The 25064-nt window shown below is 45.8% G+C and overlaps 1 protein-coding gene across 1 annotated transcript in view; it reads left to right on the top strand.

The window, feature by feature from the left end:
* Positions 1-18918, top strand: part of ITIH5 (inter-alpha-trypsin inhibitor heavy chain 5) — a 54826-nt gene extending 35908 nt beyond the window's left edge. The window contains exons 8-14 of the mRNA XM_081209902.1: positions 2393-2564; positions 4412-4721; positions 6968-7524; positions 9223-9276; positions 11504-11620; positions 13872-14249; positions 16747-18918. Of these exons, the coding sequence (XP_081066028.1) occupies positions 2393-2564; positions 4412-4721; positions 6968-7524; positions 9223-9276; positions 11504-11620; positions 13872-14249; positions 16747-17048 (1890 nt within the window). The 3' untranslated portion in view covers positions 17049-18918. The remainder of the gene's footprint in view (positions 1-2392; positions 2565-4411; positions 4722-6967; positions 7525-9222; positions 9277-11503; positions 11621-13871; positions 14250-16746) is intronic.
* The last annotated feature ends 6146 nt before the right edge of the window (positions 18919-25064 follow it).

The following is a 25064-nucleotide window of genomic DNA, read 5'->3' as shown; positions in this document are numbered from 1 at the left end:
GCCCATTGCTTTGAGATGTTGATTTCGCAATTCCTGAGACAATGGGAAGATTCCCTCACCCCCTCCCTCCTTGCAGAGAAAACATTTGGTCAGTTTGGGAGTCAAAATGGTTATATATATATATATGCTGTTTTTTAGTCGTTTAGTCGTGTCCGACTCTTTGTGACCCCATGGACCAGAGCACGCCAGACATTCCTGTCTTCCACTGCCTCCCGCAAACTCATGCAAACTCATGTTTGCAGCTTTGAGAACACTGTCTTGTCCTGTCGTCCCCTTCTCCTTGTACCCTCAATCTTTCCCAACATCAGGGTCTTTTCCAGGGAGTCTTCTCTTCTCATGAGTATCTCTTCTCAAAGTATTGGAACCTCAGCTTCAGAATCTGTCCTTCCAGTGAGCACTCAGGGCTGATTTCCTTCAGAATGGATAGGTTTGATCTTCTTGCAGTCCATGGGACTCTCAAGAGTCTCCTCCAGCACCATTATTCAAAAGCATCCATTCTTCGGCGATCAGCCTTCTTTGTGGTCCAGCTCTCACTTCGATACATCACTACTGGGGAAACCATAGCTTGAAGTATACGGACCTTTGTCAGCAAGGTGATGTCTCTGCTTTTTAAGATGCTGTCTAGGTTTGTCATTGCTTTTCTCCCAAGAAGCAGGCGTCTTTTTATTTCGTGACTGCTGTCACCATCTGCAGTGATACACATGACCTTAAATTTTTTATTTCAACAGAATGCTTGACTAGATGACTTTTTGACCACACCCTTTCTTATGGTCTTATGTCTCCATTTCTGAGATGGAGCACTGAGGCTGGAGATAGAATGGGTGCCTCAAAAAGCCACACGGCATGTACATGAGCAAGGATTTCAACCAAAACTAGTGTCTCGGGCCTGAGTCCAAAATGCTCCCCAGTGAATCACATCAGTGCTGGAAAAGTTTCTTTAAAAAAGCACAGACACAAAACCCCCCTCCATTGTCCTTGATAGCCCTTGGATCCGACCCCAAGGTCGCCAGCTGGAGAGATGACTCCAGATTCCGTTGCGGTGGGTAATGTGTTTTGCCATGACATCATCAGCTTCCATTCGAGATCACAAGGGAAGTTGAACAGAGACGACTAAGATGTTTCGGATGCTCTCCAAATTTATCCTTGCATCTGGGACCAAGAAGCCTTCAATATTTGAAGATGGAAAGGGAATGGACTTGGCACGGGGCTCTTCAGGGAAGCTGTTGTGTTAAATATCGGATTGCAGGCAGCAATCATTTAGCACTTGAATCTGTCAAATTATATAAGCCCAAATGTAGAAAACGTTCATCTGGGTGGATGTTTTTGACTTTGGGCTCTTTCATCGCAGGCGCCTTGAAAATATTATTATTATAATTCATTTTATTTCTATACTGCTTTATATTTTTAAGGGGGGGGGGAGAAAAATCTCAAAGCGGTTTACAACCTACATTAAAAGATCAAAACAAAGCATTACAGAAGAAAATCCAATATACATTCAAAGCAACATGATTAACAGGGAACTGAAAATATCACCTTAAACATTTCAAAACAAGGCATTGCTAAAGGAGGTCAAATATAAAATACATATATATTTATTTATTTTTTAAAAATGTATTTTTATTAAAGATTTTCTTGATTTACAAATGTATGTGCAATGTCTCTCTCTCTCTCTCATATTTTTTCCCCATGTAACTTTTTTTTTTACAAATCGATTTCATTTGTTGAGACATTAGGAAGAATAGGGGGAAAGATGAGTGGGGGTGGGGTGGGGTGGTGATGTTTCTGTTATACTTAATATATGTGGGGTTTTGTGTCAGCGTTGCTTGTGCAGGTTCTCTGCTGTTCACTTGTGTTCCTTTGGTGGTGGGAGAGGTTGGGGTTGGCCGAGGGTGTGGCTGTTCATTTCTTGTTGGCTGTGGTGGTCTTTGTTTTCATGTGTGAGTGGGGTGGGTGGGTGTTTTGGATCAGGTTAGCCGTATTGATTTGTATGCCGTTGGTGGATTTGTGTCATTGTCTTGTTGGGCTGTGTATGTGATAAAGGGAGCCATAACGGGATGAAGGTGCCTTCTTCTACAGTGGTACCTCGCAAGACGAATGCCTCGCAAGACGAAAAACTCACAAGACGAAAGAGTTTTTCGTTTTTTGAGTTGCTTCGCAAGATGAATTTCCCTATGGGCTTGCTTCGCAAGATGAAAACGTCTTGCAAGTTTGTTTCCTTTTTCTTAAAACCGTTAATACCCAGGGTGCATTGCTTGAAGAGGTGCTTCGCAAGACGAAAAATTCGCAAGGCGAAAAAACTCGCAGAACGAATTAATTTCGTCTTGCGAGGCACCACTGTATTTGTCCCTGTATCTAGTGTAAATATACATCCAGGTTGCGTCTCTCGTTTCAGACCAAAGATGCCCTCTTCACTATTCTCCAAGATTTAAGGCCTGAGGATCACTTCAATATTATTGGCTTCTCCAATCGAATCAAGGTTTGGCAACAAGACCAACTGGTGCCTGTGACTCTGAACAACATAAGAGATGCCAAGATCTACATCCATAACATGTCACCTACTGGAGGTACTCCTGTTGTCAAGGGGGCACTATTACTTTCCTTGATCTAGATGCTGTACTCCTGTTGATGCAGCCCAGAATTGCATTGGCTTTTTTAGGTTCTGTGAACATAAGGCCACCATGACTAGTGGCTATGGACAGTCCTCCATGAATTTGTCTTAATTCCCTTTTGTGAAAATCCACATGTCATACACAGACAAGTGAAAACGAATTTTGCCTTCTCCTGGAACGCTAGGAAAGACTCTCGGTCCTCCAAAAAAGAGACATTGTTACGAGCCTCTAGGTATTGGCTCATCACAGGAGGGAATAATTTTTGGCTTGTACCATGCAGAGCTGTGAAGCCAAGGGGTAGGGTGGAATCAACTTGGTTGTTGACACACGCATACTGAAAGAATTAGCTTTCTCACCCAGTGGGACATTTCCAAAGAATCTTAGGTAGCTTTAGTCCAACTATGGAACAGCAAACTCAGCACTGATGTACCTTATGTTAATATTTTGTTTAAAGGGGGGGGGGAGATAGATTGATAGAAGGAGATTTCACTGGAAGACTTATCCAGGTTTGGGGCAAGCACTCTTTGGTGAGAGAGCTCCAGCAGAGATTTTGAATCACAAAACGTGCAGCAAGGTAAAGCATGGAAATATAGGCTGTTAGACCAGAGCTTTCCAAACTTTTCATGTTGGTGACACATTTTTTAGACATGCGTCATTTTGCGACACAGTCAGTCGGCGGTTTGAATCCCCGCGACGGGGTGAGCTCCGGTTGCATGGTCCCTGCTCCTGCCCACGTAGCACTTCGAAAGTACGTCAAAGTGCAAGTAGATAAATAGGTACTGCTCCAGCGGGAAGGTAAATGGTGTTTCCTGTTACCATAAAGCACCAATGCTGCAGCAAGCAAAGGCTCCAGCAGCTCAGTCAGCTGCTTGTGGCTGGAAAGCCAGACAGGATGTTTGTGACTGTTGCCATGGAAACAAAGGGGCAGTCCATTCTGTACTGAGCACCGGATGTTAGCTCAGTGTGTGTGTCATATGACCCGTACTGGAAGTACATGGGTGGAGTTTCTTCTTGCTGTTGTCGAGTGCAGACGTGTTTCTCTGTACTGATATGAGAGACAGAAATAAAGGATGTAAATAGTTTTCTGTCTGCTTCTTTCCCCTCCCTGGGGGACACCAAAGGGGAGAGAGGATGAACGGTGTGTTCCTCTCACACATCTGAGATGAATCGCCGGGACCTCGCCTGCTTATCAGCAGAGTGGAGACGCGGGGAGGTCGACAGGAATATCTGCCGGTGCCTACGCTGTGGCACATTCCTCTGACCCAGGCGGAATTCCAACATTTCCGTGCACTGCTCTGGTTCACCAGAAGCAGCTTAGTCATGCTGGCCACATGACCCGGAAGCTGTACGCCGGCTCCCTCAGCCAGTAAAGCGAGATGAGCGCCGCAACCCCAGAGTCGGTCACGACTGGACCTAATGGTCAGGGGTCCCTTTACCTTTACCCTTTTAGTTCAGTTTTACTAGCGGACCAAAAGTTAAACTAATCTTTTTCCAGCCCTGGGAGGAGTGTGTGGAGCGTTCGCAAAACACACCTACACACTGCAGCCGACACACTGCAATTGTGACACATAGTTTGGAAAGCTCTGTGTTAGACTTTTTAAGTTGCTTTCAAAACTACCCACTTACCACATGCTGGGTAAGTTAAAAATGGTTTACTTACAAACTCTTCAAAGGTCAGATTCATGTGTTTTTCCATACAGCAGCAAGAAAACACAGGCAGTATCAGTGGCGGAGGAAGGGGCTGAGCAACTAAGTCCCTATTCCCCGTGCTCCAAAAGGTTAATTCTGCTGTGTCTTCCTAGGCACAAACATCAATGGAGCCCTGCAAATCAGCACACAGATCCTCAATGATTACATCACCCAGAACGATATTGAAGCTCGGAGTGTCTCCTTGATCATCTTCCTGACGGACGGGCGGCCGACAGTTGGAGAGACGAAGTCCGCCAAGATCGCCAGCAACACCAAAGAGGCCATCCGCAACAGGTTCTGCCTCTTCACCATCGGCATCGGCAACGACGTGGACTACCAACTATTGGAGAGGCTGGCGCTGGAGAATTGTGGGATGACGCGGCGGATACGGGAAGACGAGGATGCTGCCGCACAGCTGAAAGGGTAAGTGGAGAAAATGGAACTAGTTTTAGCCCTGGCTGTTTGGATGTTCTGCTTGCCGGGCGCAAATCCAGCTGTGGACTTTGGTGGGGCCGGGGCACTTTCACGAGGCAGTTTGTTGCGGACTCGTTGCTGCTTGTAGCGACGTAGGAAGTTGCAGAGTCGAACCGTTGGTCAGCCTATTTTTTATTTTTATTTAAATTAAGTACATATACATATCCATATTGGGACCTGGGTGGCGCTGTGGGTTAAACCACAGAGCCTAGGGCTTGCCGATCAGAAGGTCGGCGGTTCAAATCCCCACGACGGGGTGAGCTCCCGTTGCTCGGTCCCTGCTCCTGCCAACCTAGCAGTTCAAAAGCACGTCAAAGTTCAAGTAGATAAATAGGTACCGCTCCAGCGGGAAGGTAAATGGTGTTTCCGTGCGCTGCTCTGGTTTGCCAGAAGTGGCTTAGTCATGCTGGCCACATGACTCGGAAGCTGTACGCCGGCTCCCTCAGCCAGTAAAGCGAGATGAGTGCTGCAACTCCAGAGTCGGCCACGACTGGACCTAATGGTCAGGGGTTCCTTTACCTTTACATATCCATATTACATATACAAACAAAATAGAAGAAAGAAAGAAAGAAAGAAAGAGAGAGAGAGAGAGAGAGAGAGAGAGAGAGAGAGAGAAAGAAAGAAAGAAAGAAAGAAAGAAAGAAAGAAAGAAAGAAAGAAAGAAAGAAAGAAAATAAAAAGAAAAGAAATACTAAAAGAAAAATACTCTCAGATACACATCTTATATAAGGAATACAAGCCATCTTATGGTCCTCTTCTATTTTAGTAATATCTCCTTTTGCTACTTCTGACTCAACTCCCTGATTTATATACAGTATTGACTTCCCTCCACCCCTAAACGGTCCCCAATAATATATATTTCCAGTTCTCTGTTTTCAGTTAGTTAGTCTGTGGAGAAACAATCTGGTTTCCTGTGGGGATGATAATGATAATGATAATGATAATGATAATAATAATAATAATAATAATAATAATAATAATAATAATAATTTATTTCTACTCCGCCCATCTGGCTGGGTTTCCTCAGCCATTCTGGACGGCTTCCAACAGAAGGTCAAAAATACATTAATCTACACTATTTTTTATTTTATTTTTTAATAATAATTTTTTTATTAGTTTTCAGTTACAACAATCCAATAACAATGCCTCATTATAACAATGCCAAATTAATAATAGCAATCACTGAGATGCCAAATTATACAATCTAGGTCCCCCCCCCCCCGGTGCTAGAATTAATGGTTTGATGATTTACTTTATTTCTGCGTTCCAAACTCTTATAAATTTCAATTACACTCCAGTCAAGATACCAATCCCTTATATCGCAACTGCAGTTTAAATGACTTCCGTTCGTATCGACACATGTAATGATTTGTACACCTACAGAGGTGAAGCATTCAAACTCACTCCTTCCTGTGTGTGGCAATTATTCTGTCCATAATGTTTCTTCCCGTCCCCATAGAATATTATGTCTGTCTTTTGCCAGATCTTGCTGGGCTAGTGTCCCATTGTTGTTTCAGAAGTTCTCCATTCCTCCGTCCCTGCTTCATTGTTTTGCAACTTCAGCAGCAGCTGCAAAAGTCACACTGTCTCCATTAAAACCCTGTTTCTGCCATCTTTCTCTCTCAGCCTGGGAAAGGAGAGCAAGCTGTCAAACTTCAAAAAACTTCCGCAAGGCAGTTTGCTGTGGACTTTGTGCTGCTCGTAGGGACATAGGTAGTTGGCGAGTCAGACCACTGGTCTGTAATAAACTAAAATCTGCCCTGATTCCCTTCTGGGGGACACAAGAGCCCTTATAGAGTCCTTTGCAGATTCCCCATCGGTCGGAGAAAATAACAGAGGCCAACCAGAGAATATTGAGAAGCAAAGCAGCTAGTAAGCCTGATCTTTCTTGAACTGCTGCAACAGGGTGCTCCCCTCACTGGTGTGCTTTCAAACTGCTAGGTTGGCAGGAGCTGGGACAGAGCAATGGGAGCTCACCCCGTCACGGGGATTCGAACCGCCGACCTTCTGATCGGCAAGCCCAAGAGGCTCAATGGTTTAGACCACAGCGCTGCACAAGTTAGGAATCTGATGCAGGGCTATTATATTTGTTATCTGCTGTAAGGACGCCTGTCTGCTTCCGCTATGCTCTGCTTATATATCAGTAATGTCGCCCCTTGGAGCTTCTTAATAACAAACTGTACCTACCTGTGCAGATTCTATGATGAGATTGGGACGCCTCTTCTTTCCGACATCCGGATCGATTACCCTACGGACAGCGTGGAGCAAGTGACCCAGAACCTCTTCCCCAACTACTTCAATGGCTCTGAAATTGTCATTGCCGGGAAGCTCTTCAACAAGACAGCCGACCGCTTACATGTGGAGGTGACAGCCAGCAACAGCGACAAGTATGTCCTTCTGAAAACGGACGTGGCCGTAGACCTCTCTGGCAAAAACCACGTTGGACTGGCCTCCAGTGGTGCCGAAGACCCCACGGATGATCAGAACTACGTCGAACGGACTTGGAGCTACCTCACCATCAAGGAGCTGATGACCTCCTGGTTGAAGAGCGACGACAGTGAGGAGAAGGAGACGTTGAGGGAGAGAGCCGAGAAGCTGGCCCTCGCGTACAATTTCGTCACCCCCTTCACCACGCTGAAGATGAAGGAGCTTGCGAGCCAGGCGGACCTCCCAAAGGAGGTTTACACCGGCCCATCAACCGAAGGAGTTGGGGAGATCGTACAGGGACTTCAAGGTCACCGGGCACCATCAGGTAAGCATGATGCGTATTTTCTTATGTTCTGAATGGTTTGCAGGTATTATGTCAAACGATGTGGGAATGCAATGTGTCTGTCACCATGCAGTTTAGTTGTGGTCTTGGTTTGAAGAAGAAGAGGAGTTTGGATTTGATATCCCACTTTATCACTACCCAAAGGAGTCTCAAAGCAGCTCACAATCTCCTTTCCCTTCCTCCCCCACAACAAACACTCTGTGAGGTGAGTGGGGCTGAGAGACTTCAGAGAAGTGTGACTAGCCCAAGGTCACCCAGCAGCTGCATGTGGAGGAGCGGGGAAGCGAACCCGGTTCACCAGATTACGAGTCTACCGCTCTTAACCACTACACCACACTGGCTCTTCTCACACTGGTTCTTCAAGTTTTGGCCTTTATGTAGCCTATTCACATACAAGGAGAAGGTTTCAGCAGGCTGGGGGACACCAAGGCCTGCAGAAGTTAGGGAAATATATGGTGGGGGCAGAGGCCCCAAAACAGCCCCGGGAAGGCTGAGTGGCCATGGAAATCAGACCGATCATTGGGTGGGGAGAGTAGAAAACTCGATGGCAGGGGGAATTAAATGGAGAACTGTGGAGCAGGCAATGTCATTTAAGTCCCACATAAACGGATTCATTTAAATTGAGCCACAACTACCGTATTGGCCTGAATATAAGCCGCACCCAAATATAAGCCACACCTTTAAAATTCAAGGGGGGGGGAGAGAGAGAGAGAGAAAGACAATACAGTGGTACCTTGGGTTATGTTACCTTTGCGTAACATAATTTCGAGTTACAAATGCGTCAAACCCAGAAGTGTATACTTCCAGATTTTGCCGCACACACATGCGCAGAAGCACTCTGTGCGCTTCGTGCATGCGCAGAAGCGGCGCCTACGGATGCGGACTTTTCAGGGTAAGTACGGACCCCAGGGAAGAATTAAGTTCGTACAGTGGTGCCTCAGGTTAAGAACTTAATTCTTTCTTAACCTGAAGCCCCACTTTCCGTTCTTAACCTGAAACTGTTCTTAACCTGAAGCCCCACTTTAGCTAATGGGGCCTCCTGCTGCTGCTGCGCCGCCACTGCACAATTTCTGTTCTCATCCTGAAGCAAAGTTCTTAACCCAAGGTACTATTTCTGGGTTAGCGGAGTCTGTAACCTAAAGCGTCTGTAACCTGAAGTGTCTGTAACCCGAGGTACCACTGTATACCCAAATATAAGCCGCTCCCTTAATATTCTGCAGGCACGCACACCCGTTCTGTTTTACCGTATGTCTGTTTCAGCATCAATATTGTAAAAGCCAGTTTTTGTAAGGTTGCGAATTCAAGCCGCACTTTAACTTTTCACAGTCAGTATTTGGGGAAAAAATTGAGGCTTATATTCAGGCCAATACGGTATATTGTTGCAATTCCATTTTTGCTACCATTAAAGCTTGAAAGGACAAAGGAAAAATACAGTATACAGAAATAAGCACCGAATATTAATCATTTTTTTAAAACACAGAAATTAAAGAAGAGAAGGGAAAAGGAGGGAAACTTCAGATAGTTGTGATTCTTGCACTGCAGTAGGTTGGCTCTTTGAGTCAACTCTACAATTCTATGATATTCTTTGGACAAAAGGGAACCTTAAATTGCAGTATGAAATAGCCATGTTATTGCTTATCATGTTTGATTTCTCCTCCCTGTTTTTTCCTGGCTATCTAGGGCCTGTTGTTGCAAAGCCAGCGAAACAGAAAGTTGAAGTCACGAAAACATCAGGTAAGTCCCCTAGCAAGGCAGGTCGTTCCCGTTCAGCATATTCTCTTAACTTAGCACAAACTTTCTGGAAGTGTCTTATCAGTTTCCTCCAAAAGGCGTTGGTACACTGAGCAAGCAGGAATCTTTTGAGTGCAGGAGAATATTACCAAGAAGGCCTTCGATCTCGTCACCATTCATGAGACCTCAGACAAGTTGGGTTGTTGTTGTTTAGGCGTTTAGGCATTTCCGACTCTTCGTGACCCCATGGACGAGAGCACACTAGGCACTCCTGTCTTCCACTGCCTCCCACAGATTGGTCAAACTCATGCTGGTAGCTTCGAGAACACTGTCCAACCATCTCATCCTCTGTCGTCCCCTTCTCCTTGTGCCCTCCATCTTTCCCAACATCAGGGTCTTTTCCAGGGAGTCTTCTCTTCTCATGAGGTGGCCAAAGTCTTGGAGCCTCAGCTTCACAATCTGTCCTTCCAGTGAGCACTCAGGGGTGATTTCCTTCAGAATGGAGAGGTTTGATCTTCTTGCAGTCCATGGGACTCTCAAGAGTCTCCTCCAGCACCATAATTCAAAAGCATCCATTCTTCGGCGATCAGCCTTCTTTATGGTCCAGCTCTCACTTCCATACATCACTACTGGGAAAAACCATAGCTTTAAGTATACGGACTTTTGTCGGCAAGGTGATGTCTCTGCTTTTTAAGATGCTGTCTAGGTTTGTCATTGCTTTCCTCCCAAGAAGCAGGCGTCTTTTAATTTCGTGACTCCTGTCACCATCTGCAGTGATCATGGAGCCCAAGAAAGTAAAATCTCTCACTGCCTCCATTTCTTCCAAGTTGGGTTGGGAGCACCTTAAACCGTGACCCCTCATCTGCTGGTCTCAAGGAACAAAGTGTAACATGGAAGAGTCGTCCCCATATGTTGGTGGCGGATTGGGCCACCAGTTTTGAGCCAGAAGTGAACACAACTTGGATTTCACTTATATGGCAGCAAAACAATTCAATAACTGAAGTGCTTCCCTTTCGTTGGATGTTTTGAGCTTTGTGTAGAAATGTCACAATGGGGTTGTTCAACGTTACATGCGCAAGAGTAGCATGAGCCTCATGTGTATAAATCTAAATCAAATAAGTGTTGGAAATGGAAAGAAAGTGTTTTTTATCATATGTGGTGGTCTTGTAGTGATGTTTACTGGGAAATGATATATAATGTAATGAAAAGGATGTTTAAAATAACCTTTGTAGAAAACAAACACTAGAAGCTTTTCTTTTGGGAATTATAGGGACAGAACTACCTAAAATGTATAGAAATCTATTCATGTATGCTACTACAGTGTGAGAATGTTACTTGCCCATAAGTGGAAAGAAGCAGAAGGAAGAATGAATACAGAAGCTTATGGAATTTGCAGAAATGGCGAACCTTACCGGAAGAATAAGAAATCAAGACAACCAACTTTTTATGAAAGAATGGAAATAGTTTATTGAATATTTACAGATAAATTGTAAACAGATAAGGACATTGGCAAGATTATAAACCTGCAGTTTTATAGTGAGTTTATATTTAAAGTAGATGAATAAATGAGGAAATTAAGATAACTTGGATATGCAGATGGTATTAAAAATAAATTTAAGGAACTGCAGAAAAAGGGGGAAGGAAGTCAAGTTTTGAAATGTCAAAATGATTGTAAATTCAGTGAAATGTAGAAATCTGAAAAGCATAAATATTTTTTTAAGGGGTGTGGATTGAGCCTCAACTCTTCACCCCTTTTCTGCTAAATGCCCAATGACCTCCTCCTGCCTATCCTGCTTCAAGACAAACCATAGTTTGTTTCTTTGTTTCATCCAAAACATGGCAGACTATGGTTTGTGCACACAACCAAGATTGGAAGCTAGAGTGAGCTTGAGGCTCATTCCAAGCTGCATCAGATAAAACCCACAAAAACATCTGCCCCAATCGTAGTCTTGAAGGCATCTCAAATTCATCTCCCTACATTCAACAGTAGTCCATTGTGGATGGTCTTCTTTGGAGTCTTACCTATGGTCTAGTTTGTTTTTCCTTTTAGGAAAACCTTACCCCCAAAGCTACAAAATGTTCATGGTGATGCTGGTGATGGAGGGGAGAAGCAAGAGGTCTCTCCTCAAATGGGGTGGCATTTTTGTTTGCGGCTGTGTGTGCTGGTTTGGGTGGGAGCCTTGAAATCTGCGACTCCATAATCATTATTATTTAATTCTTGTCTTTCCAGCGGATGGGGACCCTCATTTTGTCGTCGATTTCCCCTTGAGCAAGCTAACGGTCTGCTTCAACATTGACGGGGAGCCAGGAGACATCCTCAGATTGGTTTCCGACCATAAGAACTCTGGTATGTTGGAAGAAGAAAGAAATGTTTAGTTTCTGTATCAGCAGAGCTAGATTGAACAGTTAAGTCCAGTCGTGGACGACTCTGGGGTTGCGGTGCTCATCTCGCTCTATAGGCCAAGGGAGCCAGCGTTTGTCCGCAGACAGCTTCCGGGTCATGTGGCCAGCATAACTGAGCCGCTTCTGGTGAACCAGAGCAGCACACGGAAATGCCTTTTAGCTTCCTGCTGGAGTGGTACCTATTTATCTATTTGTACTTTGACGTGCTTTCAAACTGCTAGGTTGGCAGGAGCAGGGACTGAGCAATGGGACCTTCTGATCGGCAAGCGCTAGGCTCTGTGGTTTAACCCACCCGCACTTCTTAAAGGGTGACTTAAGCAAGTTTGCCTTTAAACTGAGCCAGTCACAATCCCACTCCACAGAATGCATACTAACTGCACAGTACACAGAATCACTAGTACCGGGTCTCAGTTAGCATTATTTCAGAGCTAGAATTACAGAAATTCTTCCTCTTCCGGGAAGGCTCTAAGAAATCCACTGAGTGCTTTCCTTCTCACCTCTCAGCCAACAGTTGGTTGATGGTAATGTAGGTGTCAGGGAACTGTCATCGGAGCCAAGAGTGGAGGTAAGGCTCCCCAACGATGCGGGAGAAGGGACCAGCAGAGGGAGAGAGAACACTTCCTTTGGGGAAGGAAATCAGAGTGACACCTGGGAGAAAGGGGAGCAGGGAAGGACCTCAGAGAGAGAGCTCCAGGACTCTTCCACAGAGACCAGCGGGAGGGTCCAGGACCTCCGCTGGCCATGCCCACTCTGCGCAGAAGACTTCTGCGCAGGGAGTCTAGGCGGAGACTTGGTGTCAAGGAGTTTTTATGTTGGAAGAAGTTCAGGAAACGCCCACTGACGGATTCTGCCAGCGACTGACACAGCCACGGAGAAAGGGCTGTTCAGCCAAAGGTTTAGCCAGGGAACGTTGCCTAGAGCATCAGTACCCTCTACGCACAAGCAACCCCAATTCCCTTTACAGTAGCCAACAGCTTTTCAGTGAATTTTGGCTCTGCATGATTATCTTTGTCCTTCCAGTGAGCACTCAGGCTGATTTCCTTCAGAATGGAGAGGTTTGATCTTCTTGCAGTCCATGGGACTCTCAAGAGTCTCCTCCAGCACCATAATTCAAAGCATCCATTCTTTGGCGATCAGCCTTCTTTATGGTCCCGCTCTCACTTCCATACATCACTACCATACATCATTGAACATAGCTGTCAACGTTTCCCTTTTCTTGCGAGGAATCCTATTCAGAATAAGGGAATTTCCCTTAAAAAAGGGGAAACGTATGTCATTGAATGTCTGTGTGGATTTGGACCCTTGTGTTCACCCGTCCCCAATTCCTTTGGTACAGTTTGCCTCCAGAAGCAGATTAAATCAAGGCGATGGGAGCTCTTAAGTTAAAATGTTTCCGTCCTAATGGTTTTAGAGGTCTTGAGCTTCTGATCTGGCCTGGAATTCCTAAGCAGCTGTGATTTGTAAGAGGATTATATATGGCAGCAAAGTTCTTGACCAGCCAGGGCAGTGGGGGGGGGGTGTGACCACGAGAGTGAAGAAGACAAGGCAAACATAGATTTACAAAAGAGAAGGCAAACAAGACCTTTAAGAGGAATCTATCTAATGACCTCTCCCTTGTTCCACTCACTCCATAATTCAGTGTATTTCATTAGTTGGATAGTTAAATTAATTGTTGTTGTTGTTGTTGTTGTTGTTGTTGTTGTTGTTGTTGTTGTTGTTTATTTGTACCCTACCCATCTGGCTGGGTCTCCCCAGCCACTCTGGGCGGCTTCCAACAAAGATTAAAAATACATTAACATGTCACACATTAAAAACTTCCCTGAACAGGGAATTTGTATAGTTTTGTTCAACTGAATGTCTGGGAGGGAATATTCTGTGGCTTGGCAGCTTCTACAGCTTGGATCGAATTTTGTTTGTTACACTGATGCTGAAGCCACATTTTATTTTATTTTTCCCCTATAGTTTTTATTAAATTTTCTGTTTTACATTTTGGAATATTCATTTAAACAACCTTAAAATTCCAGCATTGCAAGGGGTTGGAAGAGACAATATTTGGGGTTTCTTCCAACTCTGCAATTTCGGTGTCTCAGAAATCCAATTCATGTTGCAGACTCTACAAAAGCTTGTCTTTCCCGAACGTTCCTCTTGGCTAAGCATCCAAACCATTTCCTTTTGATTCTTCCTTGCCCCTTAAGGTGTGACCGTGAATGGCCAGCTGGTGGGAGCCCCTGCCCCTCGTAGAGGCCATAAGAAGCAAAGAACCTACTTCAGAAGCATCACCATTCTCAGCAACAAACCAGAAAGGTCCTACCTGGAGGTCACTCCCACGAAGGTCATCATCGATGATGGGAAGAGGCTCATCCTGCCTTGCGACCGCAGCGCCACAGTAGCAAGCAGGAACCTCGAGGTGTCCATTGCGGCCCGTTCCAACGTCACCGTGGCCATAAGGGGCACCGTCGGTTTCGTCGTTCTGATCCACCACTACAAGAACCCCGCTCCCTACCAAAAGGATCATCTGGGCTTCTACATCTCCAACAGCCAAGGCCTTTCCCCAAGCTCCCATGGGCTGATCGGTAAGAGGGAAACACTCTGAGAACGTATGGTGCCAGGCCATGGAGCCTAAATTAGAGCGGATGTTCCAGCTTATCCCAGCACCGTCTCTAGGAATTAGGGACAGGGAACTTCAAAGTGGGAAGCAGAAGATCCCAATTGTACAAGAATGAATTGGTACATTGCCTATCATAGGACCTAGGACCCTCGTACCTCCGGGACCGCCTCTCCCGGTATGTCCCACAGAGGACCTTAAGGTCCATAAATAGCAACACCCTAGTGGTCCTGGGCCCTAAGGAAGTTAGATTAGCCTCAACCAGAGCACAGGGCCTTTTCAACACTGGCTCCAGCCTGGTGGAACGCTCTGTCTCATGAGACCAGGGCCCTGCAGGATCTGATTTCTTTCCACAGGGCCTGTAAGACAGAGTTGTCATACCTGATCTTTGGCTTAGAATCAGTTTGATTCCCTCCCCCTCTTTCTTTTTTCCTTTCTCCTCCTGTGATGAGGCTGCATTTTAATGTTTTAATGTTGTATTTTAATCTTGTTTTTAAGTTGTATTCAGTCAACTTGTTTTTATTATTGGTTGTTAGCCGCCCTGAGCCCGACCTTGGCAGGGGAGGGTGGGGTACAAATAAAATTTATTATTATTATTATTATTATTATTATTATTATTATTATTATTATTATCCTTTTAAGAATGAGGCAAATGGGGGACTTCCGGTTTGCTGCGGAGGCAATGGCAACGCGCTCCGTGTCGTCAGCTTAAAGGACTGCACGGTTCTGGCAGCTAGAGCTTTGGGCTAGGCACCCCCTCAAAAAAAACTCCCCACAGAGGAGTGGGGATCCTAGGGGTTCAGCAGTGCATGTGAACTTGCCCTCCTGTGCCCCCCCAGCTGCCGTTTTTGCGCTTTTAAGAATAAGGCAAATGGGGACCTGCAACAAAATGTTGCAACGTAGAATGCTTCTGTTCAGGGTTATTGCTCCTCCTTCAGTTCCCTCTCCTGTTCTCTCCCCGTTCCCCACCCCCCAAGTTAGCATTTAGTGGCCACTCAGCATGGGAGGTATACCTCTCTAGGATTCCCCCCGCCCCAAAGATCTTTGGAATTCTTGCAATCCTTGGGGTTCCACCAAGCCACACTTTTGCAGCAGAGGGCTAGTGTTTTGGCTACCTAAGGGGTGAGAGAGCATCCTTCTTTTATTTATTTATTACATTATCCTACCGCATTCATGTTTTCGGAATATATCCCAGCTATAAAGAATCCTGTGTCAGTGGTGGTTGGGTGATAGACCTTTGACTCTTTTTGCATCTAAAAACTAATCACTCTATAGTTTTAATAGAAGAGGTTACAGGACTTAGTGAGCAGGAAGAGGCTGTGGCAGAGAGCAGTCCAGAATCAGAGGCAGATGCAAAAGAGGAGGGGGACCAAGAGGCAGAGACGAGTCAAATTGTGCTGGTCCCGAGGGTTAACCATGCGGCGAGGTTCGAGTCCAGTCCAAGGTCGAGGGTGCGGTATGGAGGCTGTCCGTCAAAGCTGAAGTGGGATCCAAGTCAGGGAGTCAGGTGAGGTCAGGAACTCTGGCAGAAGAGCAGGACAGGGTGCAGGCAGGAACAGGCTAGCAACAACGTTGCTCCCGCAACCTGGGACTGGGGCTGACTGGCTTTTATCTGCTCCGAGGCACAGGGCGGCCCTGGTCCACAGGTGACTCGCCTCTCCTGGCCTGCAGGCGAGCACTCCTCCTGCAGGAACTTAGTTCCCTCCGCCTCTCTGCCCTGAGCCTCTGCAGCTCAGGAGAGGCTGGAGGGTTACCGGACCCAGAGGCAACCTCCTCTTCCCCTGACGGGGCTGAGAGTGGAGCACCTGCAGGCAATGGGTCCTCCATCACCTCCGGAGCCAGAGCAGACTCAGCTGGTGCCTGCACCCGAGGATCCAGCACAGGTGAGGACCCTTCAGGCTCAGGCCCCAGCCCCGGATCAGCTGGTTCTGGAGGCGGGGACTTCTGTGCAGGCTGGGATTCCTCAGGTTCAGCCTCCGAGTTCGAATCCCAGGCCATCACACAAATTTGCGAAGAAGCCGAGGTGTCTCCTCCTGCTGCTGTGACTAGCTCCTCCACCCCGGTCTCCCAGGACCAGAAGAGGTAGGAAGAGGTAGGAAGAGAGACAGGCATGCTGGGGGAGTCTCAGATTGCCTAGGAAGGACCCGGGGGAGGAGGACAACTGTGGGAAGGCAAGGACCTTCAGTCCCAGCTGTGTCATAGGTGCAAGATCCACTGGGACAAACTGCTGTGTTCAGTAGGACTGCCCCCCCCCCCGAGTCGACCTTGTTTCCTTGAATAAAGAGTTAACTTCACAGACGTGGTGTGATTTATTGCTGAAAAATCTCCCCCTCTGTTCTAAGGGGAGGATGTGTCACACGGCAGGAGCCACCACAGTGAAGGCCCTGCTATGAGTGGCTCCAAGATGACTGCAAGACTTATCTGTATTCATACCTCTGACAAGCTCTCCCTTTCCTCCTACACAGGCCAGTTCTTACACCAAGACGTTAAGCTCACTACCCCAGAGCCTCTTGGGGAGAGACACCAAATGTCCAGTGGGAACCTAACGAAAATCATGGACATAAATGCTGGGAACGCATTAGAGCTGAAAGGGCGCTTGATTCCTGTTGTATGGAAGCAGAGGAAGATCTACAATGGTGAACAGGAAGTGGACTGCTGGTTTGCCAAGAACAACGCAGAGAAACTGATCGACGGGGCCTATAAGGATTACTTGGCTTCTCACCCTTTTGACACAGGGACTAGCTCCTTGACGGAAAACCAACTCTGAGGAGAAAAAGAACCCCACTTGCTTTTTGACACATAGGAAGCCATCTGGTCCCGAGGCGATTCCTGCACTTTGACAGCGTTTTGTAAAGCCAAAGAAATCAAGATTTGTTTCAAAAGGAATTCCATTTATACAAGACAGCTGCCTGCTCTCTGGTTCACTGAAGGACATTTTCCCGAGTGACTATAATAAGGTCTAATGTGGACTTTTAAAAAAGAAAGGAACAATAAAAGATTGCGAATATTGTCCACGGTACCCGTAATACAGGAAATAGCTTACAGCATGTGGGCTATTTCATTCAAATGAACGATTTTTAAAAAGTGCCTATTTTTGACCTCCACAGTTCTGGTGCTATGCTTTCATTGAGTCTGAAAGGTCACAAACCAGCCCAAATGAAGCACTTTTAATAGATCCCGTTGATTTCATCAAGCAAGGTTAATTTCTCCCTTGAGATCAATGGGATTTAAATGCCCTTCGCTTCAATTGAATCATGCCTATCACATTCAAACCGGCGGAGAGAGTGTCTTCCTGTGTTTGCATGCAGAAGGTTCCCAGTCCAATCCCCGACCATGTCCAGATATGGCTGGGAATGTCTCCCTGTCTGAAACCCTAGAGGGTTGCTGCCAGTCCGTGTAAGCACTACTGAGCTAGATGGACCAATGGTCTGACTTACTATAAGGCAGTTTTCCATGTTGTAGTTAAGAATAAGAATGCAAGTCCATACACAGTTCAATTTACACCATCTTCTTCTTCTTCTTTGGCGATCACTCGTAGCCGAGTAAGATTGTCTTCCATAAACACGGTTTTAACAGTGAGTCCGTAAGCGACTGTGGAGGCCAATTCTGGATCCACACGTCCTTCCACAGTGGGGACATTCATATAGATGCAGGCAACAGAAAGCTCCTTTCAAGTGTCTCCTTTGTCTCAGAACAGAACAACATTTTTGGTAGCGTGGTTTCCAAATCTGTTGCCCTCCAGTTACTAACTTTCTTGTGAAAAGAGGCTTCTATTTCCCTGCCTCATTCCTCAGGGCACTTTAGAATTTCCCCCCCACATGGTGTTTTGAATTTATCTTATTATTTATCATATTATAAACTCCCTTCTCCAGTGCTGTGCAGCCTCCCTGGCTGCCTGAACTTGTTGATCTGTGAATGCTCCAGGGGAGGAGTTACCTCTTGCTGTGTTCCCCTAGGCCAGGCATCCCCAAACATGGCCCTCCAGATGTTTTGGGACTACAACTCCCATCATCCCTGGCTAACAGGACCATCATTCAGGGATGATGGGAATTGTAGTCCCAAAACATTTGGAGGGCTGAGTTTGGGGATGCCTGCCCTAGGCTTTCATTGAAAGGTGTGCAGCTGGGGAGGCTGATGAATGCAGACCACTGGTGGGATGATTTGCAGAACGAAACAATGGTACACTCACACAAAAAAATCACCCACCTGAAAATGATGGCAAGCTCAATACTACCCCTGCCCATGATAATCCCACTGGATTTTTCTCTCCTTTGATAATTCTGCAGTGCAATTTCTTTTATCATTCACTGAGGAAGATTTTTGTGGGAGACTAGATTTAGGAAAGTGTTTGTGTAATATCCTTACAAATCCCTTTGTGATGTCTGTCAATATATTAATTCAATTTTACTGAGGCTAAAACAGGAAATGCAGCCCCAGGCTACACATTGAGCTGACTGCATCCCGACATTCCAGCTTCCAATCTATTGTTTGATTGTGCAGTGTGCAGACCTCTGAAGATCTGACATGCTGTGTATCCACAGGTCCAGTGGAAACCAGCACTTAGCCTCCAGTCCTCCTTGGAAAACAGACTCACCCCGGTGACATGTGAATAATAAAGGAATGGGTGTCTCTGACAATGTGCAGAGTGTTTGTTTGTTTGTTTGTTTGTTTGTTTGTTTGTTTGTTTGTTTTGCTGCATTGGGTTATCACAGGTGCTCAGACTTGGGGCCAGAGTTTCCAGTTCATTTTCCAGATAAGCTTGAATGTAGGTAGCCCCTCTGCTGGAAAAATTAAAACTGGGTGGACCCTGAATCCAATCAGCGACAGACCAACAGAAGTATAGTGTCCCAATCAAGGTAATAGGTAAAGGGAAAAGGGACCCCTGACCATTAGGTCCAGTCGTGACCAACTCTGGGGTTGCGGCGCTCTTATCGCTTTATTGGCCAGGGGATCCAGCGGGTGGTGCTGTGGGTTAAACCACAGAGCCTAGGACTTGCCGATCAGAAGGTCGGCGGTTCGAATCCCTGCGACGGGGTGAGCTCCCGTTGCTTGGTCCCTGCTCCTGCCAACCTAGCAGTTCGAAAGCACGTCAAAGTGCAAGTAGATAAATAGGTACCGCTCTGGCAGGAAGGTAAACGGCGTTTCCGTGCGCTGCTCTGGTTCGCCAGAAGCGGCTTAGTCATGCTGGCCACATGACCCGGAAGCTGTATGCCGGCTCCCTCAGCCAATAAAGCGAGATGAGCGCCGCAACTCCAGAGTCAGCCACTACTGGACTTAATGGTCAGGGGTCCCTTTACCTTTTAATATTAACGTGCATTTACCAAATTCACAGCTTTTTGGGAACTGAACCCCAACTCTCCTCTGAAATTTGCAATTCCTCGGATTTTGTTGCACGCCTCTCCAAATGAAAGTTTCTACATGCATATGCTAGGTGATGTTTTGCGCACACAAAAAGGGTACCTTGGGATAAATGGGGATGCTTATATTTCCACCCAGCTCGGGGGTGAGTCTAGAGCACTCCGTTAGAGCATGTTAAAAAGCATCCAGTACAGTCACAGGTAACAGGGAGACCCTGAGGAGCTGCAGCCAATCAATGTTAGCAAAGCTCCACAAACCAATATATCAGTCTCCCACCACAGCCCCCTGGTATCCTCCAGAGGTTGTGGACTTCACCTCCCATCAGCCCTGGCCAACATGGCCCGTAGTCAAGGATGCTGGGAACTGTAGTCCAACCAGTGACCTAGTAGAAAGAAGCTTCCCTTGTTTAGGGTCTGTGGCTGTGTGGATATATGTTGGCCGAAATCCCATAGCAGTTACCAGTACAGTGGTACCTCTAGCTACGAACTTACCGTATTTTTTGCTCTATAAGACTCACTTTTTCCCTCCTAAAAAATAAAGGGAAATGTGTGTGCGTCTTATGGAACGAACGCAGGCTGCGCAGCTATCCCAGAAGCCAGAACAGCAAGAGAGATCACTGCTTTCACTGCGCAGCGATCCCTCTTGCTGTTCTGGCTTCTGAGATTCAGAATATATTTTTTCTTGTTTTCCTCCTTCAAAAACTAGGTGCGTCTTGTGGTATGGTGCGTCTTATAGAGCGAAAAATACGGTAATTCGTTCCGGAGGTCCGTCCTTAACCTGAAACTGTTCTTAACTAGAGGCGTGCTTTCACTAATGGGGCCTCTTGCTGCCGCTGCGCCGCTGGCACACAATTTCTGTTCACATCCTGGGGCAAATTTCTCAACTCGAGGTAACTCTTCCAGGTTAGCAGAGTTTGCAACCTGAAGCGTTTGTAACCTGAGGCATTTGTAACTCAAGGTACCACTGTATATCCTCTGCTGTCTTCAGAAATGACCAACCCTGCATGACCAGCTAGAAACCCCAAATTGGGGAAACTGTATTGCTCCGTAAGAGAGCATCCGATAGATTCTTAGGAACTCATTTAGTAGGGCAAAGGTATTAAGTGTCCCATTACAGTGATACCTTGGTTCTCAAACTTAATCCGTTCCGGAAGTCCATTCCAAAACCAAAGCGTTCCAAAACCAAGGTGCGCTTGCCCATAAAAGCAATGCAAAACGGATTAATCCATTCCAGACTTTTAAAAACAACCCCTAAAACAGCAATTTACTATCTAACGAGACCATTGATCCATAAAATGAAAGCAATAAACAATGTTCTGCAGTCACACAATCAATAAATCAGGAGCTGAATGGGGTTCCACAGAGTCACAAGAACAAAACAAAAGCTGCAAAAACAAAAATACAAAATAAATAGCAAAAACAGACAGACCTCAGCATAGCACTCAGAACAGAAGTGTGGCACTCATTTGGAAGTGTGGAGAATGTTCAGCTTCCGAAAAAGGTTCGCAAACCGGAACACTTACTTCTGGGTTTGCAGCATTCAGGTTCCAAGTTGTTTGACTACTAAGCCGTTCGAGAACCAAGGTACCACTGTACTGCAATGTGCTTCCTTCCACAGTGGTGCTGTAGCACCCTGCTTGTGGTTAACGCTTAGCTGGAATGAAATATTCAACGCAGCAATAGAGAAATTAAAATAATAATTTATTTGTCAGACAAATAAATGAGAGACACAGTGGTATATGGTTACCAATGCTCTGCCTGCCAGCCCTCATGGCCAGCACTTATATTCCCTCAGCCCAGTCCCCTTGCTCCTCCTTTGGCTGCCTCTGTCCAATCAGCCTGGTTGAATTTCCTATTGGCTGTTTGCTAGAACCAATCATAAAATATACACCCATTTCCTATTACCTTTTATGGGAGACAGAGAGCTATATTTTCTTCTATTTATAAATGGCAAACAAGTAGCCATTAACCTCTACAAGGCACCTTAATTACCAGATAAACTTTGGCCCCTTTTTCCCTATTCCCTGCAAACCAGATGGTTTTTAATTTCATTTTAAACAGAGGCCCGGCAACCATATGCCAGGAGTGCTCAATAGTGTCTCCTGCTTAGCAGGGGTCTGGATTCAATGGCCCTTGTGGTCTCTTCCAACTCTAGGACTCTGTCTCTATGAAATAAGAATCTAACATCTAAATTTCATGCTTTCTAAATCCTTTGCATAATTACATTTAAGCCTATATATTTAATACATTAATATATATATATTTAGAAGAAAGGGAACTTAGTAAAAAAACAGTTTCCAAAAGCAACTTCCGAGAGAAGCCTCTTAGTTTACAGCCCCGCTTTTGCTGCTAAAACAGCTGCTGTTCTAAAAGCAACTTCTTCAATTTACCCTTTGGGCTTAAGTCTAAAATGGGAGGCATAATAATTGTTTTTGCAACTTGATTATTCTGTAATTTGTAAGGTCAGTGACCTCGCTTCTCAGCCTTTTTATGACCGCAATAAACCAGGGGCCCTCTTTAAGATGAGCACATCTGCCGATACACTCAGCTGCCTGGCATGAGAGATGCTGCCTGGCATGAGAGATACAGATATTTTAAAATATATTTTAAGCTCATTTTAAGAATACAGGTGTCTGATCAAAATATAAGCCTTGATTAAAATGCAGACTATGAACAGATGCCTCAGTGCCTCAAATCCAAAGGCTCCCAGTGAAGGAAATCTAGGTCATAGAATCGTAGAGTCGGAAGGGACCACTAGGACCTTTTGCCTAACATGGGGCTCGAACCCCCAACCCTGAGATTAAGAGTCTCATGCTTTACCAACTGAGCTATCCCAGAGCTTCCAGGTCGCACCAACCTTCTTTGGCTCAAGGCGTTTCAGTGCCGTTGACCTTCCCTGGGGCTGTGAACATGTTTTTACAGATGCGAGGGCTTGTTTTCTTCCCTGTGCCAGGCCCCTGGGGAGAAAAAGCTGGAAACTGGGCCAAAATACGAAGGATGACAGCAGTAGGCTGGGGAAAGAATGTGTTTGTTCCTTCCTAGGAGTCAACAGAAGCAGCACAAAACTCGGATAAGCTGTGCTATTAAAGAAGTGGGGAGGAGGTTAGGAATGGGCCCACTCTGTTTGCAGGATGAATTCTTGTTCTGACTGCCTTCTCTTCAGTCTTGAGGGGCATATCACAAAATATACCATAAATGTGAAGCGCTGGCCGCTAACGTACCTGCTTGGTGTATGCTTCATTAGCACGGCAGGCATAATTTTTAATTTATTCAAAGCATGGAAGAAGATGAAGGTGGCTTGCTTTTTCCCATGACTTCTCCTATGCTGGTGCAGAAGTCATAGCTGTCAACATTTCCCTTTTTTAAAGGGAAATTCCCTTATTCCGAATAGGATTCCTCGCAAGAAAAGGGAAAAGTTGACAGCTATGGCAGAAGTCACAGAATGTGTACGACCTTCCTCGCCTTGCGACCCATCCAATTTTACCGCCCGCACCTGCTGTAAATAGTTTCCTCTTGCAAGTCCTAACTTTTGTTGTTGTTGTTTAGTCATTTAGTCATGTCCGATTCTTCGTGACCCCATGGACCAGAGCACGCCAGGCACTCCTGTCTTCCACTGCCTCCCACAGTTTGGTCAAACTCATGTTCGTAGCTTCAAGAACACTATACAACCATCTCGTCCTCTGTCGTCTCCTTCTCCTTGTGCCTTCCATCTTTCCCAACATCAGGGTCATTTCCAGGGAGTCTTCTCCTCTCATGAGGTGGCCAAAGTATTGGAGCCTCAGCTTCAGGATCTGTCCTTCCAGTGAGCACTCAGGGCTGATTTCCTTCAGAATGGATATGTTTGATCTTTTTGCAGTCCATGGGACTAGCACCATAATTCAAAAGCATCCATTCTTCGGCGATCAGCCTTCTTTGTGGTCCAGCTCTCACTTCCATACATCACTACTGGTAAAACCATGGCTTTAACTATACGGACCTTTGTCGGCAAGGTGATGTCTCTGCTTTTTAAAATGATGTCTAGTACAGGGTCTAAGTACAGCCCCCCAACTGGCCCTTGAAACCAGTAGTGTAGAGGCAAATGCAGATGTGCAAAGTTCCTTCATGATCATGCCCTTTCTGCTATATGCAATAATCTTAATAACTATGCAGTAATAACAATTAGGAATGACCAGTTCAGATCTCTATGTACTGCCTGTTAAACAGATCTACTATTTTCTGTGCAAGGATATGGGCAGAAGATATTGGACCGCTCCAATATCTTCCTGCAGAATGACTTACTGCTAAGTTGTGTTTTCCATGAAATTCCACGGAAGGTAACAGAACTTGCACCCCGTTCTCATTTAACTGAAGTACCTCGTCTTTTCAGCTTTCCTAAATGCTTAGCTTTGGTGCACACAGCGACTGAAAAGCTCCCCTTTCATGCTGGTTGTTTGGCTTCTAGGACACTGGAGATGGTATTTTTTTGTTTTAACTACACAAGGGTCCACACACCAAGGGTTGTATCCAAGGCTAGTTCTATTCAGAGTAAACCCCCTGAATAGTAACTTGGGTCCACTAATTTGAGTGGGTCTACTCTGCTGGATACAACCCAAAGAATATGGGATTCAGTTCTCCTTCCAGGCACTCATCTACCTCCCAAAGCCTCCTGCTCAAGAAACCTTCTTGCTGCAAAACAAACCAACATTCCAGCCCAACAACAGAATAATTAGAGAATGAGCAATGAGGTGCATTTCAGGAACTGGAATTAACTCTGCTGCCAGGCCAAAAATTGGCTCCTTGCCGCGAAAGGATGGAGGCACACCTAGATGATCCGCTAACGTTTTAATTGTACTCACTGGCCTGGATACAGCGAGCAAATTAAGACAGAATTATTTATCATTTAGGCGTCTTTCTGCCAGATGCCCAATGCTGAAATACTTCTCCCTTCCTTGAAGACATGATTTAGGCTTGCTAAAAGTCACACTAGCTTGCACAAGCACACATTTCTGCAAAGGGAAGCACAATTATAAATAGTAAGGGGTGTGGCGGTCAAGTGTTATTCCGTTGCAGATGCCTCCCTAGAATTCCTGGGGCCCAGGGCAGAAAACCTAAGTGATGCCTCTCCCATGCTCTGTCAAGCTGTAAAATAAAATAAAGTCAGGCACCCTAAATTCTGCCACCTGAGGCAAGCTGTCCAATCCCGCCTAGTGACAGGGCCCCTCCTTCCTCATCAGAATTGAGGAATCTGCCACCCTTCAATTGCTGCTGGGCTTCAACTCCCATCAGTGCCAACCAGCATGGCAAGCAGTCAGGGATGATGGGAGTTGTAGTCAGGGGAGCCCCAGGTTCCCTATCTCTGCCAGAAGGGAATCTGACATACCAGAGGCAGGGAACTGTAGCCCTCCGGATGTTGTTGGACTACAACTCCCATCATCCCTGACTACTGG

The sequence above is a fragment of the Podarcis bocagei genome, assembly GCF_964188305.1.
Source record: "Podarcis bocagei genome assembly, chromosome: 10".
Lineage (NCBI taxonomy): Eukaryota > Metazoa > Chordata > Lepidosauria > Squamata > Lacertidae > Podarcis > Podarcis bocagei.
Note: the sequence above shows the minus strand (reverse complement) of the source record. Positions and strands in the feature narration are given on the sequence as shown.